Source organism: Petromyzon marinus, chromosome 18, assembly GCF_048934315.1.
Source record: "Petromyzon marinus isolate PM22_M1 ecotype Great Lakes invasive population chromosome 18, UKy_Petmar_22M1.pri1.0, whole genome shotgun sequence".
NCBI classification, from domain to species: Eukaryota; Metazoa; Chordata; class Hyperoartia; order Petromyzontiformes; family Petromyzontidae; genus Petromyzon; species Petromyzon marinus.
In genome coordinates, this window is record NC_133684.1 from 9,670,339 (window position 1) to 9,685,360 (window position 15,022).

The window sequence follows — 15,022 nt, forward strand, 5'->3', positions numbered from 1 at the left end:
ATACGGCCCGTGGGCCGGACGTTCCCCAGCCCTGCTGTAGAGGTCGGCTAAGCAGAAGCCAATTTCACTATTGTAGCTTTCGCATAAAATAGTATAAGATTAATGTCACGACTTCAAATAAGGAGATGATTAACATTTTAGTGGATAGTGCAACAAAAGTGGGTGGGGGGTGGGGACAAAATAAAACGAAAAAGGACACGTTATCTGAAATTACACAAAAATATATATTTGGGTTTAGGTAATGCTGACATGAATGGGTGTAATGAATAGCAGTTATGTTAATTATGTATTAATGCACGTGTTTAGGCTCCGTCTCTAGACTTTCATAAGGGAAGGGTTTTACTATGTGTAATCCCAATTGAGTAATTGCAGGTAATATAACAGCAATATCATATTTGGTGAATAGAAGTTACATTGCATTTTTTTGTTTGTTAGGAAATCGGAAACCCCGCAGGAAACCCATGCAGAACAAGGGGAGAACATACAAACTCCACACAGAGAGGAGGTGCCCGAGAAGGAAATAAAAATTCGTGAATGATGAACAGTTTCTGACGAGAAAACTAGTTTAGTGTGGCAAAGATCCAACTTCCAAGCAGTGGGCCGTGTTGATGACACAGGGGCCCGGCTCACCATAAATGATGCATACAGAGCCTCTCCCATGGATGTTTTGACGGGGTCTTCCATCTTGGGACACACCTGCAACAACATCTGTGCAGCACAGGGAGGGACAAGACCGTTTACATTTTGGTTTCTACAATATTGTTCTTACGATATATATATATTTTTTGTTTTCCATGGAAGCTTCACTCAATCGAAAGACTTTTTCAGAAAGGGTCCTGTCAAGTGTTCAAAGTAGGGGGCGATGATTGCCATGTTGTCCAATTAAATTGAGTCATTTTGCAAATTTGGACCATGATGCTGGCACAATGGAATATACTGTTCTTCAAAAATGATGTCACGTAATCTTTAACGTCCACCATGCAACAGACGTCACGTTATATGGTGAACAAACCCGCAGTATATTAACCAGTGTGGGCGTTCCAGTTTCGGACCATGAACCTCTGCAACAAGGGGTGAACTTGCTCAGCGGAGCCATGTCAATATTTTCTTTCACTCTATTTATGCAGGCATTGTAGGTATCGTGGACTGATGTTAAAATAAATACTTTATGCCTGAGAAATAACACAGACGTGTTTGAACCCTGGGATATTTCTCACCCAGCTAGTGGTCTCACCTTCAGTGTCTTCATGGCCTGCCACCTGCTGTGAACATAGTGCTGGTTCCCCATAGCCACCAGCAGGTAATGTGCTGCACCCAAGTCAACAAGTTCACTGGCCCACTGCTGAGACGCTGCACAGAGGGCACTGTGATGTACACACACACCCCACATCACAGGACATCACGTTGATCATTTGAGCAAGGAATTACTTTGACTCTTTTGACGTTATATTCTTGGTTCTTTCGGTAAAGTCACCACGTAGAAGGGAAACAATAAAATAATAAAAATATAAAACACTAAAATTCTCACGACGTTCCGACTGCAACACAAGCAATCATCATCGGGTGTGAAAACCTGATGATGATTTTCACACCTGAAAACCTGATGATTTTCACACCTGATGATGATTGCTTGTGTTGCAGTCGAAACGTCGTGAGAATTTTATTGTTTTATATTTTTATTATTTTATTGTTTCCCTTCTTCGTGACTTTACCGAAAGAACCAAGAATATGAATCCCTGCAGTCACGAAATCTTTAAATCTTTTGACGTTATTTGTAGAATCCCTGCCTATGAATGTGTCTTCTGATATGTCTCATCATAGCTGTGCATCTCACCTGATTGCCTTGGCTGCAGCCGCTTGTTGGACATACACTGGCAGTGGCTCAGGAAGTCTCGGAGTGGCTGGGTCTGGCGTGGCGCAGGTTGCAAGGTAGAGAGAACAAGAGGGAGCAGCAAGAGAACACCAACATTTAAATTCAAAACACTAATTTAATATGTGCACTACACCACTATAGCACTCAATTACACCACTGTGCATACACTACACCACGGCACGTAACCACTACAATGCATTACAAAGCATACACACCATGCAGTATTGCAGGTGCAGATTGGTCTTGATCAAGAGGGCCAGGCTTTAGCAAAGCCAACAGTCCAGACAGCAGGTTTGAATGCAGAGGGCTCTCCATCAGCTCCGTAATCAGCGCTATAGCTGTGAGAGAGATGTTGGGGGGGGGGGGGGAGGGTCATCAGCAAATGGTGTGATTTTGTCATAAGCATAGATTGGAAAACATTAATTTTGCCATGTTCTCATTATTACTTTGTTATGATTCTGCTTAGTAGTTTAACACTTAGGCTTTCACGACCAATATTCATAATAAAGGGTTTTGGGTTAGATCGCGTTAGTATAAATGCTGTGTCGTAACCCTCCATCACCCGACACAGCCAATTAGTAAGGGATTTGTCACGGAAACAAAACGCCAATTAGTTACTACTTCAGCCCACCTGTGTGTTGGAGAGTAAATCGACATTTACAATTTGAGTACGACGTTTCTCTGGTAATTACATCCAGTATCATCAAGCGATTTGCTCGAATTGTGAAGCAATCCACCTACTTTCGGTACTTTAATAGAGTAAGATGACGTCATCACTGAACGCATCAGATGCAGAGATCAGGAGGGGGGGGGTATTGTAATTATATAATACATTTGTAATCAGTTCATTAGCATGTGTTTCCTCTTTAAGGAATTTTAGTTGTAAGATGTATTGTTTAATAATTGGCTTTCAGGCCGGACTAAACCTGTAGCTGTCAGAGCGGTTAACATTATTTGTATTTATCTCAATTTCAATATATTCTCGCATTAGTCTCGGCCAGTAATAATTAGTTTTACACAACACTTCAACGTTATCAAAATCAATTGAGTGTCCTTGTTGTCAAGCATGTTCTGCGAGTATTTAATATTTATTTGGTGTCTGTCCAATATAGCATTTGCCACATAAGCAATTAATTCAATACGTACCTTCTGTTGATAACTTAGGCAATTCATATTTAGTACAAGATACTAGTTTGTGAATTTTGCGTACCGTGCCAAATCTTACTTTGATTTTTAGTTTTTCTAAAACTCTAGCTAATTTGTCAGTTACTCCCGCAAGACTAAAAGAACACTGAAGAAATATTAAATACTCGCAAACACAACTGTCGGCAGTTGCAGAACATGCTTGCCAACAAGGACACTCAATTTATTTTGATAACGTTTTTAGAAGAGGGTGATGTTGCTATGTGTAATCCCAATTGAGTTATTTGCATGGACGTTTTACCACACCAGTCATATTGTATCTTCTTTAGCTATGGAAGTGTAATAACCTGGGTGGGTGGGCTGTAATTTTGCGGGAGTTGAGAAGGGTGGGACAGCGGTTGTGGACATGTGGATAGGTGGGAAAGAGGACAAAGCTGGTGTCATGAGGTGCGAGGGAAAACCATTCACTGGGTGTGAAGACGGGGGGGGGGGGGGGGGGGATATCAGGCAAAACAACAAAGCTGGGACTGGGGAAACCCATATGAAAGGGACCTTCGGTAGGGGTGGGGTGGTCTGGGAGAAGTAGTACGGAGAGAGAGGACGACGCGGGCCAAGACGTTGGTGCGGAGGTTTTTGGCAGAAAAGCAGGATGATCAAGCTGCCATGCAGCGGCTTCACAGAAGGGCAGGACTTTTACGGGTAGTGCTCGATCTTTATTGTATGGCTTTAGAGCCTGTGTCTTCGATGTTTCACACAGTGCGGTACCTCGTTGCTGATGTAGTGTTGTGGTGCAATTTTGTAATACCGCAAACCGCTCAAATTTTACAGATGGGTTTTCGAGTCATCCGTGGTCGTCGCACCATACAGAAGAATAAAATACAAGTCCATACAACAACAACAACCGCCATTCGCCACTAAGTGGCGGTGACGTCACCACGACGCTTGTGCCAGGCCATGTGCACCTTGAGGCCACGTAAAGTGTCGAACGCCCGCTGGCAGGAGGTCACGGGGCAGACCCAGGTGCCACGGGTCGACTGACTAAGATGACTGAGATGACCGGCTGATGCACCACCTGCGTCCCCTACTATGCCAACTTGCTGTGCTTTAGCCACCCGGCGCTCCGCTCATAGTTGTGAGTCCATACACTCACTCTGGCACACTCACACTCTGCAGAATATAGGAGGTACATACAAACTCCGCACTCTGTGACACACATTCAGATCACTCACACGCACTCGGACTCTGCAGACCAAGAGGAGTAAATATAATTACGGAAAGGCACCCAAGTCGAAAATCGAATCCAAAGCCCTTCTTGCTGTGATACTCAGTGAAGCTGTCCTGGGTAAACAAGTAGAAACAGATAATAATGGCTTCTGCAAATACCTTACAATACCTGTACCCCATCACAGGAGTCTAAGCAGATTGAATGATGCCGAGGAAAGAGTACAGATAACATCGATCACGATGGAGACATACCCTCGTATTGAACGTCCAGGTGTGGTGAGGACAGCACCTGTAGAAGAGGCTTCACCAGGATTGGATGTGCATTCTTCACAAGGGGCTGACAAGAAAACACGTACATCCTCATCACGTGGGTCACCTGCACGTTCCACCTATCACAGGCAGTCAAATGATCACCGAGGCGGTGCTCACCTCCCGTTGACAGCCCTGGGTCAGATGCATGATGCTAAATTCCTCACACTAACATGCTAATCTCCCAGTTACATGCTAATTTCTGGCTTTAACATCCTGCTAATCTCTCACATTAACACAGCTGCTTCAATGCTAAATTCTTCTGTTGATATGTAAACTCCTTTGTCAAGGAGCTCTGCTCCTCCCACCCAGCTTAGCAGTGTTCACTGGAGCGCCGTCTTTCCGACAGTTCTGTTTCTTCACCTGAGGAAGGCTACTTGTGTTGTGGCCGAAACGTCGTGAGAATTTTAATTGTATTATGTTTCATTTGTATTATTTTATTATTTCCCTTCTACGTGACTTTACCGAAAGAACCAAGAAGATGAATCCCTGCAGTCACGAAAGCTTTAAATCGAAATAGTACATTACTCATTTTATTGATCCCAGACAGATAATGTGCCGAGTCAACTGCATGCCAACATTTGAACTCGCAACCTTTCGTTTGCGAGCTGCTCGCTTCACCACCTGGTTGTTGTGTATTGCTGCTGCTATAATAATGCTGCGATTGATATCACAAGGATGTGAATTCATTACAAAAAATGCAATGTCTTAGTGTTTTTATTTTTAATAGAAACTCATCTTCTGATGAACGATAATTGGTTTATTTTACATTAGGTCACGTAAAAATGTGCGTCATGAACCCTCCTACACGTGACAACAGCCAATTAATAAAAGTGTCACATGAAGCAAACGTACCATGAATGTGCCTGTCGATGTCATGGCATCTATTTAAGAAACTGGATGAGGAAGCGCTTTCACTAGAGAGTGGAGAACAATTATTGAAGGGGGCTTAATAAATTCAAATTATTATTAACAACCTGATGCAATCTCCAGCGAAACGTCGATTCCCATTTTTTTTAATTTCGCACGTTTAACCCACATGACACTTTTGTTCAGTGGCTGTGTCGGTTTGAGGAGACGTTTACAACAGACATTTTTACACAGCCTAATTCAAAAGAAACCAAATTATGAATCGTATTGGTAGTGAAAGCCTACATATAAAATATTCTACTGATTACATATGAGCATTATTATTTTATTATTCGGGCCCTGGCTCAATTCTCGACTTGGGCGTGTTTCTGTGTGATGTGTAGTTTGTATCTAATGCTCCTGCATACCCCCCTCCCCTTCCCCCCATTGTGAACAGTTGTCAATATTCATTATAATTGTTCGTGTTGAGCCAGGAAAGCCAAGCTGAGTCTCAATATTTTTTTATGGTGGGTCCTGTCGAGTTCTCACGGGGGGGGGGGGGTCGATGTTGTTGTGTGTAATCCCAATCGAGTAATTTGAAGGTACGTTTTCAGCATTGGGATCTTTGGCCAATATCAGTTACGTTGTGTGTTTTATTAACTGTGGAAGGAAACCAGAGGACATGGAAGAACCCCGTGCAGAACAAACCACACACAGAAAGGCACCCCAAGTCGGGAATCGAACCTAGGCGACTTCTTGCTTTGAGGTACAAGTGTTACCACAGCAGTATCCTGCAGCCCATTTGCATTGTTACCTGTAGAGTGCGCAGGGTTTGTAGGGCGGCGTGCTTGGCGTGTGCAGCTCGGCAGGATAGCAGAGCAATTAGTGCGTATGTCACGTGACATTTGTACTTGGGGTTCCCAAAGGCCAGAGCCTCTAGCAGCAAGCGGGCGGCTTTTCTTGATGCTTCACCTTCCATGCGCGCCAAGCACTCCGCCACAACGCGCACACCTACGGCAATAATCCATGATCATAATTGAGTGCATTTGGTATTTGCAGCAGTCTTATGGTGCAAGGTTATCACGATTGCGTGGTGTGGCCCTCCGATGTGTGTTTTTGGGTTGTAGTGTGCGTTGTCCGACGCGATATTTGACATTTCGCTCCTAGTGCTGGGAGCCTCTTCAGGCACTGATGTCCGATGTCGTGCTGAACAAACAAACACCGTGCAACCCAACACACACTTCACGTTGCTATATTTTAGCGGCGGAAAGAAGCAAGTTGCATAACACGACGTAATAATTAGTGCCATTGTGGGGAATAAAAGTCAATATAAGTAGACAATATACCTCCACAGATCTGTCCTTACATATATATAAAAAAAAATCTAAGTATTTTTTTGCACATCCCATTAGCCACTGGGCCTTCTGGAAGTGCAGAATTTCAGCAACATTGATTTAAGACAGCCTGACTCTCTAGATGACACACTGAAGGTTGAAACCCATCGAGTTTGTTCTGTGTTGAACAATGCTGCTGAAATTATGCACTCCCAGATGGCCTCCCAGGAGACATATTGTCTGCTCATAAAACAAACAATCTTGAATTGAAGCTTTCGTGACTGCAAGAATCCATACTCTTTGGTTCTTTCAGTAAAGTCACGTGGGTAGAACCTACGATACTTTACCGAAAGGTAGAACCTACGATACTTTACCAAAAGGTAGAACCTACGATACTTTACTGAAAGGTAGAACCTACGTGACTTTACCGAAAGGTAGAACCTACGAGACTTTACTGAAAGGTAGAACCTACGTAACTTTACCGAAAGGTAGAACCTACATAACTTTACAGAAAGGTAGAACCTACGTGACTTTACCGAAAGGTAGAACCTACGAGACTTTACTGAAAGTAGAACCTACGTAACTTTACCGAAAGGTAGAACCTACATAACTTTACAGAAAGGTAGAACCTACAATACTTTACCGAAAGATAGAACCTACGAGACTTTACTGAAAGGTAGAACCTACGTAACTTTACCGAAAGGTAGAACCTACGTAACTTTACCGAAAGGTAGAACCTACGATACTTTACCGAAAAGTAAAACCTACATGACTTTACCGAAAGGTAGAACCTACGTGACTTTACTGAAAGGTAGAACTTATGTGACTTTACCGAAAGGTAGAACCTACGATACTTTACTTAAAGGTAGAACCTACGTGACTTTACCGAAAGAACAAAAGAGTATAAAACATATTCTTAGCTCTTTCGGTAAAGTCACGTTGAAGGGAAACAATAAAATAATGAACTATATATATAAAACATATATATTTTATTATTTTATTGTTTCCCTTCAACGTGACTTTACCGAAAGAGCTAAGAATATGAATTACTGCAGTCACGAAAGCTTTAAATCAAAAAGTATAAAACATATACATCACAAATAGACCATGAGTAATCCCCACCGTGGCTTTGACAGAGCAGCTCCTTGAGCATGCGGCCAGTGGAGGTGCACATGGCCAGAAGGACCTCCAGCGTGACCGCACACTCCGCCTCGCCTCCCTTGCTGGAATTTGCAATGATCTCCAACAGCGCCGAGGTGCCCCCACACTCTGCAAACTCCAACGCAAGCTGCCGCCTGCAAATCCGCATGCAAACATGTGTACGGCAGGGTGGCGCGCACTGGTGACAAATGCGCTTCGTACCAAAAGGGTTCCAGGGTTTCGACTCCCAAGTCGGATGCATTTGTGCGCGAAGTTTGTTCTCCCGCTGTTCTGCATGGGCTTCCTCCAGCTTTCCTCTCATAGATGGAAAAAAAAAATACAATGGAACTGTGATTGGAAACAAATATTCGAATGCTGCAAAATGACTGGCAAATGACTCATTTGGGATGACACATAGCAGCATCACCCCCTACTGCGAGAACTTTGCAGGAACCACCATAAAAAATATATATATTCTGAGACTCAGTGAGGCTCCCTGGGTAAAACAAGAGCAATACATATATAATATCAGCCTTCTGACAATGAGTGGACCGAATATGTTTTCAGACTCAGTGTAAACATTTAAGGTATTGTGTAAACTGTCACGTGGTATTGTTGGTATTTGCGACAGTAACATTCACGTGGAGTGTGGTCTCACCCCCCTGAGGCACACAGGAACAAGGACAGCACCCGTAGCTGCAAGAGAAGACACGTTCGTGACAGGTATCTGCGCACATATAAGGAACACAATATCGTGGTGCGTTGTGCAATGCTTCGCAAGCTACATCAGAATCCTGGCACATTGTGTTTAATTCCTGATCATGCACACCGCCAGTGTTGATTTGTATACGGACTTAAACGTTTCCAGTACGTCTCCGAAGCTAATTGAGCCTGGATATTACTGCAGGTGTAGCAACTGGAAAATATGCGCCGTCTTGCTTCACGGCGAATGTCAAAGATAGAAGCAGGAACGGTCGGCCGTTGCGTGCTGGTGTCATGGTCCAAATAAAACAAAAATACCCCAAAAAATTACTCAGTTGGGATGCACATAGCAACATCGCCCCCTACTGTGAAACTACTTAAAATAAAATATGAACAGAGAAACATCTTAGAGTGACGACGCGCTACAGAAACATCCTGGGATAAACCAGCAAATCTTCCAGAACCCCCCCTCCCCCACACACAGTATTACAACACTGTGTGCAAAAATCCCTGTGTGATGCAAGTCAAACAATATCAACCATAAGACACCATTGGAACCTCCTTTGCCAGTAGCAAAATATAATTGTGTTTTTTTACCCTTTTATCTGTGCGCCTTTTGGCGTCATCTGGTCATCTGGTACTTGAAGGCCATGAGAAACATACGTATATTCGTGATAGCCTTGTGCTATAAGAATGGTGTGAATACCAAATGTACAAAATGATTGTCATTCTGCTGGTCATGCTATGATGATGCCTTTGATTCTGATCTTCCTGTTGCTCATTTGCATAATCTGAAATATTTTGCAGGTACAGTAAGTGGATATCATGAGCAAATTCATCCATTTTCATGTGATTATCAGCAATATGTTTCACAGATACGTGGAGTAAATTAGCAGATAAAATAACATGTCTATCCCTCACATCACTGCACACAAGAGTTCTGCCGCACTGTAATTTGGTTTCAACCCTGTACATAACACTCAAATCCCGTAGAAGGGTGAGCATCGAATTCTCGCTCCTCTGAACACGGGTGTCATGCTCACAATCTCAGCACAATTCACGGACCCATACCTGTGCTTATTTTCTCAACATAAACATTCTGGAGTATGGGTTGACTCACGTTTTGGTTCGTGATCATTACGATTTGTTTCTGTTAAAGCGCGCCCTCTTTTTCGACTGGGCACCTCGTTGATTCTCAAACATGTCAAAGAGCATCCCAGTAGCTGTTGTCCCTGGGGGCACAAGGTCACTCAATGCATGGCCTGCAGTCAGGGATTAGTCTATCAGTTTTGTGTGATGAATGCTATGCATAATCCAAATTGAGCAATTTGGAAACATTTTTACCCTGATGCCGGCTGGCTCACATTTGTCTACTCTTTTTCAAATGACATCAGGAGATCTCTACCGTCCACCACGAAGCAGATGGCGCGTAGTATTTTTTTATGGTAAATACACCTGCAGTGATAACCACGGCAACCGCCTGGCTCGAACTGCGAACCTCTGCGACAAGTGGAGAACGTGGTACAGCTGGGTCACATCACCTTGATGAGTACTACGGTGGCTTTCAGACCGCATCCATTATTTTCGTCTCCCCCCCCTCCTCTTTTCCGAACATAGATGGACTCGTCCATCTGAACAAACTGTCAAATCACTCTCCGTGGTGCTAACGTAACAAAAAAACACCGCCACTTTTTTCAAATTTTCTTGCTGTGGTTTTCACACCTGATGATGATTGCTTGTGTTGCAGTCGAAACGTCGTGATAATTTTGTTTTATATTTTTATTATTTTATTGTTTCCCTTCTACGTGGTGACTTTACCGAAAGAACCAAGAATATGAGTACTATGTATGTCGCTGCACCACGACCGTGTCCCATGTAAGGACTAAAGCGAGCAGTAGGATACGTGACGCGGAGCCAGGCTCCAAGGCGTGCCAGGACCAGACTCGCTCCCCCAGGACCCAGTGCCACTTCCAACTCAGCCACACTCTCTCCAGCGTGAGCCTCGAGCATGGAGGAGAGTAGGCGGGCACGCACCACTTCTTTTCCGCCATCCCATCGTGCCAACCAGGCAGCCAGACTTCCCCTAGTCCGGCCGGACGCACGTGGCCTGGCAACTGGTCCACAGCCGCCCCGCTCGCCGGCTGGCTCGGCCACTTGCATGGTTTGTGACCTTTCCTCCCTGTCGTCAAAAAGACACAACATACAGACTTGATCAAATTATTAATCCATAAGATAGGTATAAAACAAAAATAATGCATCCTATTAAAAGTATTGATTGATGTGTCAAATATTAGGCAACCTTTTGAGACACCGAAAAATATCAAAGTCTGTATCAGCACATCCACAGTGGTGGGAAAGAGGAGTATACATATGCCGTATTCAGGGAATGGCAAAGCGGAATGAGCTTCGGCGGGAAGGGGTCTCACTGAAGGTATTCGTGTTCGTGCCCTACAAAGAGTTCGTGGTGGTGTTGTTGCAACAATAAAGTTCCATTACCAAGACGACTCCTTTTCATATTTAAAATAAATTGGGGCTGGGTTGGGTGGTAGTGGAGAGAAGGGATAGTTGCTCAGCCGTATTTGGTGTTTGTGTATTCCGTTGTGTTTTTGTATGCCTGTAATTATGTCTGTGCGCCGCTTTCTGTATGTGTGTGGAAATGGACAAATATATAATGTGGGGAGCGTAAATGTAAAGGTTAGCGTGCTGCTCTATGAACCCCCGTTACCCGAGTTCGATTCCCGCTCATCACCAACACCCTAGGTCGACTCAGCCTCAAATGAGTACCTGGTGCGTTGTCTAAAAATCGCCACAATGGAGACAAAGGCGGCCGGGCGTGGTGCTGGCCACCCACCCCCTCGTGTGCCGTGCCGGCCTTCATAGGGTGCTCGCTACCAGCACTTGCCCCCTACACTCTGTTAAGGCTACACGGGGGCTCTTTGTCTTTTATCTTTGTAAATATACCATGTAAGTGAAAGGTGCGGCCCTACAATTGCTTGCTCACACGACTTTTCGTGGAAGGGCTTCCCACTAAATCGAACCCAAGAGGCTATTTGGTCGACTCTATCACGTTGACCGGACGTTTTAATTGTGGGAGGACCAACGCTTGCCGTTCGAGCTTAGTTTATCAATGCTGTTCGGTGGGCAGGGATTTGAGAATCTTGTCCATTATTGCAACTAATCGCGGCGGTAGATGGAATAAGAACCGGCGACCACTGGGATTGCTTGTCCACGGCAGATCTCCATATACATAAAAGGCAAAGTTGTGAATATGTGTCTATTCAAAATGTTTAGCGTACTTCCCGACATGCAATAAACTGGAAATTTGCCATGTGGGTACTTTCCAGACTGTACACCATGCAAACATTATAAAATAGAGTTTTGTTTTATGGGGGGGGGGGGGAGCTCAATAATGCATCAATTTTTTGCACGGCAAGTGAGCTGTGACGTCAAATCTGTCACGTGACCTGCACACGTGGAAGCGTAACGCATTGCAGTGTAGCGGTTAGCGCGCCGCGCTACGAACCCGGCGACCCGAGCTCGATTCCTGTTTACAGCCACCACCGGTGACGATTATTTTAACCGGTCCTGGGCCTCCCCTAGGTCGACTCAGCCTCAAACGAGTAACTGCTGTGGTGTGAACATCGCCACTGGGGAGACAAAGGCGGCCGGGTGTGGTGAATCCAAGTCCCGGGCGAAGCCGGGTAGTACAGCTAGTACCCCATATACTGAACACCTAGGACAGCATTTGGTGGCAGACCGAGATCAACATTATGAAGAAGTCAAGAGGAAGACGACAACAGATAATTATCGTAGTGCTTCACAGAAACATCTTAGCACATTTGAATCTGCCTCGAGAGGAAAGTTCCCAAAGGATGGGCGTTGCTTGTGCGTGCTTTATGGACCATTTAGGGCAGACATGGGCATAGTACGGCCCCCGGGCCGTATATGGCCCGGGGGCTTTTTAATCCGGCCCGCCGAACTTGTCCAAATAATATTGTTAAATTTTACCTTTCTCCTGTAATGCCCCCATTTCCCCATTAGATGGCGCACTTTGACCGGGAGTTACGACATGTTTTTGTATTGTTCATGTTCGTGCAATTTGTTAAATTGCCTTGCAAAGAAATGCCTTGCTACCTGCTAAAGGCCAAATCCTTTCATGTAACGATTTTTACACGTCATTTATATTAAGTTCACACAAACACTCCATCCATCTGTTCCTGGCCCGGCCCCTCTGTCAAATTTTAGAACCCATTGTGTGCCCGCGAGTCAAAAAATGTGCCCACCCCTTGATTTAGGTAAACACAGTACGGAGCATTGAAAAAGTGCACGACGCGTGGAGAGACACGTGCGTTTCAATTACACCGAGAAACAGCAAGGACTCACGGATAGAGAACGCACGGAGGATGGGGTTAAACACATCGTCATTGTGAATGTTGTGGATTTGCTCTCCAAAATACACCGGTGTGCTGTACTAGTAACGAATTGGCCACGTTCTGTTGACGTGGTGGCGGGTTTAACGACACATTTATATATTTACGCGATCTAACACTACAAAAAAAACCCCGTATTATGGACATCATCACATGGATATAAAAGTAGGCTTTGGACAGGTACGACCAGAGGAGAGATGGAGCCACCGAAGGAGAGAACACCACGTACACGTGAGAGAGAGAGTGGAGGGGGGACCTCCACCGTGGGTCGGATTGTTATTGTATCGGATTGTTGTTGTATCGGATTGTTGTTGTATCGGATTGTTGTTGTATCAGATTGTTGTTGTATCGGATTGTTGTTGTAACGGATTGTTGTTGTATCGGATTATTGTTGTATCAGATTGTTGTTGTATCAGATTGTTGTTGTATCAGATTGTTGTTGTAACGGATTGTTGTTGTTGTATCGGATTGTTGTTGTAACGGATTGTTGTTGTTGTATCAGATGGTTGTTGTAACGGATTGTTGTTGTATCGGATTGTTGTTGTAACGGATTGTTGTTGTATCGGATTGTTGTTGTAACGGATTGTTGTTGTATCAGATTGTTGTTGTAACGGATTGTTGTTGTAACGGATTGTTGTTGTTGTATCGGCTTGTTGTTGTATCAGATTGTTGTTGTAACGGATTGTTGTTGTTGTAACGGATTGTATCGCGAGACCGTGAGAGGTGGCGACGGTTCGGGGAGACCTCCATCCCCGCAGTGGCTCCTGCTGGCTCCTGCTGCTCCTGCTGCTGGTTCCTGCTGGCTCCTGCTGGCTCCTACTGCTCCTTACTGGCTCCTGCTGGCTCCTGCTGGCTCCTGCTGCTCCTGCTGCTCCTTACTGGCTCCTGCTGGCTCCTACTGCTCCTTACTGGCTCCTGCTGGCTCCTGCTGGCTCCTGCTGCTCCTACTGCTCCTTACTGGCTCCTGCTGGCTCCTACTGCTCCTTACTGGCTCCTGCTGGCTCCTACTGCTCCTTACTGGCTCCTGCTGGCTCCTGCTGGCTCCTGCTGGCTCCTGCTGCTCCTGCTGCTGGCTCCTGCTGCTGGCTCCTGCTGCTGGCTCCTGCTGCTGGCTCCTACTGCTCCTTACTGGCTTCTGCTTGCGGCCGCATGTTTGACGCACGCAGCGACGCGGCGTTACCTAGAGACGAGGCACGGCGCAGCTAACAAACGCCCCAGCCCATATATGGATCGAGACCATCAAATCAAAGGAGTGGTGATGAGAAAACTCCCCATTCATTAACACCGAAGTCGGCTTTCGCGACCAAAATTATGCACAATAGAGGGGGGCTATTTTTTTTTGGGGGGGGGGGTTAGTTAAACCCACAACATTTACAATTTACTCAAATTGTGTCGGGTGGTGGCGGGCTTAACGACACATTTATATTTACGCGATATAACATCCAAACCCCCCCTCCTCCTCTATTATTGATTATAGCAACAAATGTGCGATATTTTAGGTCCATCAGTCTACATATTGGCCTTCCAGACAGGACTCACTGCCTTGACATTTGCTCTGCGTGTGCGATCGATCGGCCTCGTGGCACGCGGTCCACGCTTGCAGTTCAACATCGCATGCGACACGGTCCTATTGGTGGTGGTGGCTGTGTTTGATCACTCAACTCTCCCAACTCCACCGGTGGTGCTGAACTTAAGTGACGATTCGGCATGTTTTGGTACAGTTTTGTGTACGTGGCAAACCTTACTGATTAGCTGTGTTGGGTTTCGCGACAAATTTTACCCCCTCCCAAGAAAAAAACTGTTATGGATGATAGCAACAAATACGCAATTTTTTTGGGCTATCAGTCTACCGTACGGTATTGGATTTTCGAGATAGAACCCGTTGCCTTAGATTGAAACTACCCCCCACCACCAACCACCCACTACATCGCCCCAACGCCACCACCACCACCCACAACCTTCACCACCGCCCCCACTACACCACCCCCAACACTCTACCCACCACCAACACCACCCCC

At 45.2% G+C, this 15,022-nt stretch overlaps 1 protein-coding gene across 1 annotated transcript in view; it reads right to left on the bottom strand.

Annotated features, from left to right (window-relative positions):
* Positions 1-14,936, bottom strand: part of ARMH1 (armadillo like helical domain containing 1) — a 16,984-nt gene extending 2,048 nt beyond the window's left edge. The window contains exons 1-10 of the mRNA XM_032956686.2: positions 13,720-14,936; positions 10,478-10,753; positions 8,531-8,599; positions 7,855-8,027; positions 6,213-6,409; positions 4,493-4,577; positions 2,089-2,211; positions 1,835-1,907; positions 1,235-1,364; positions 631-708 (exon numbers count right to left, since the gene is read on the bottom strand). Of these exons, the coding sequence (XP_032812577.1) occupies positions 631-708; positions 1,235-1,364; positions 1,835-1,907; positions 2,089-2,211; positions 4,493-4,577; positions 6,213-6,409; positions 7,855-8,027; positions 8,531-8,599; positions 10,478-10,753; positions 13,720-13,754 (1,239 nt within the window). The 5' untranslated portion in view covers positions 13,755-14,936. The remainder of the gene's footprint in view (positions 1-630; positions 709-1,234; positions 1,365-1,834; positions 1,908-2,088; positions 2,212-4,492; positions 4,578-6,212; positions 6,410-7,854; positions 8,028-8,530; positions 8,600-10,477; positions 10,754-13,719) is intronic.
* Between the last annotated feature and the right edge of the window lie 86 nt (positions 14,937-15,022).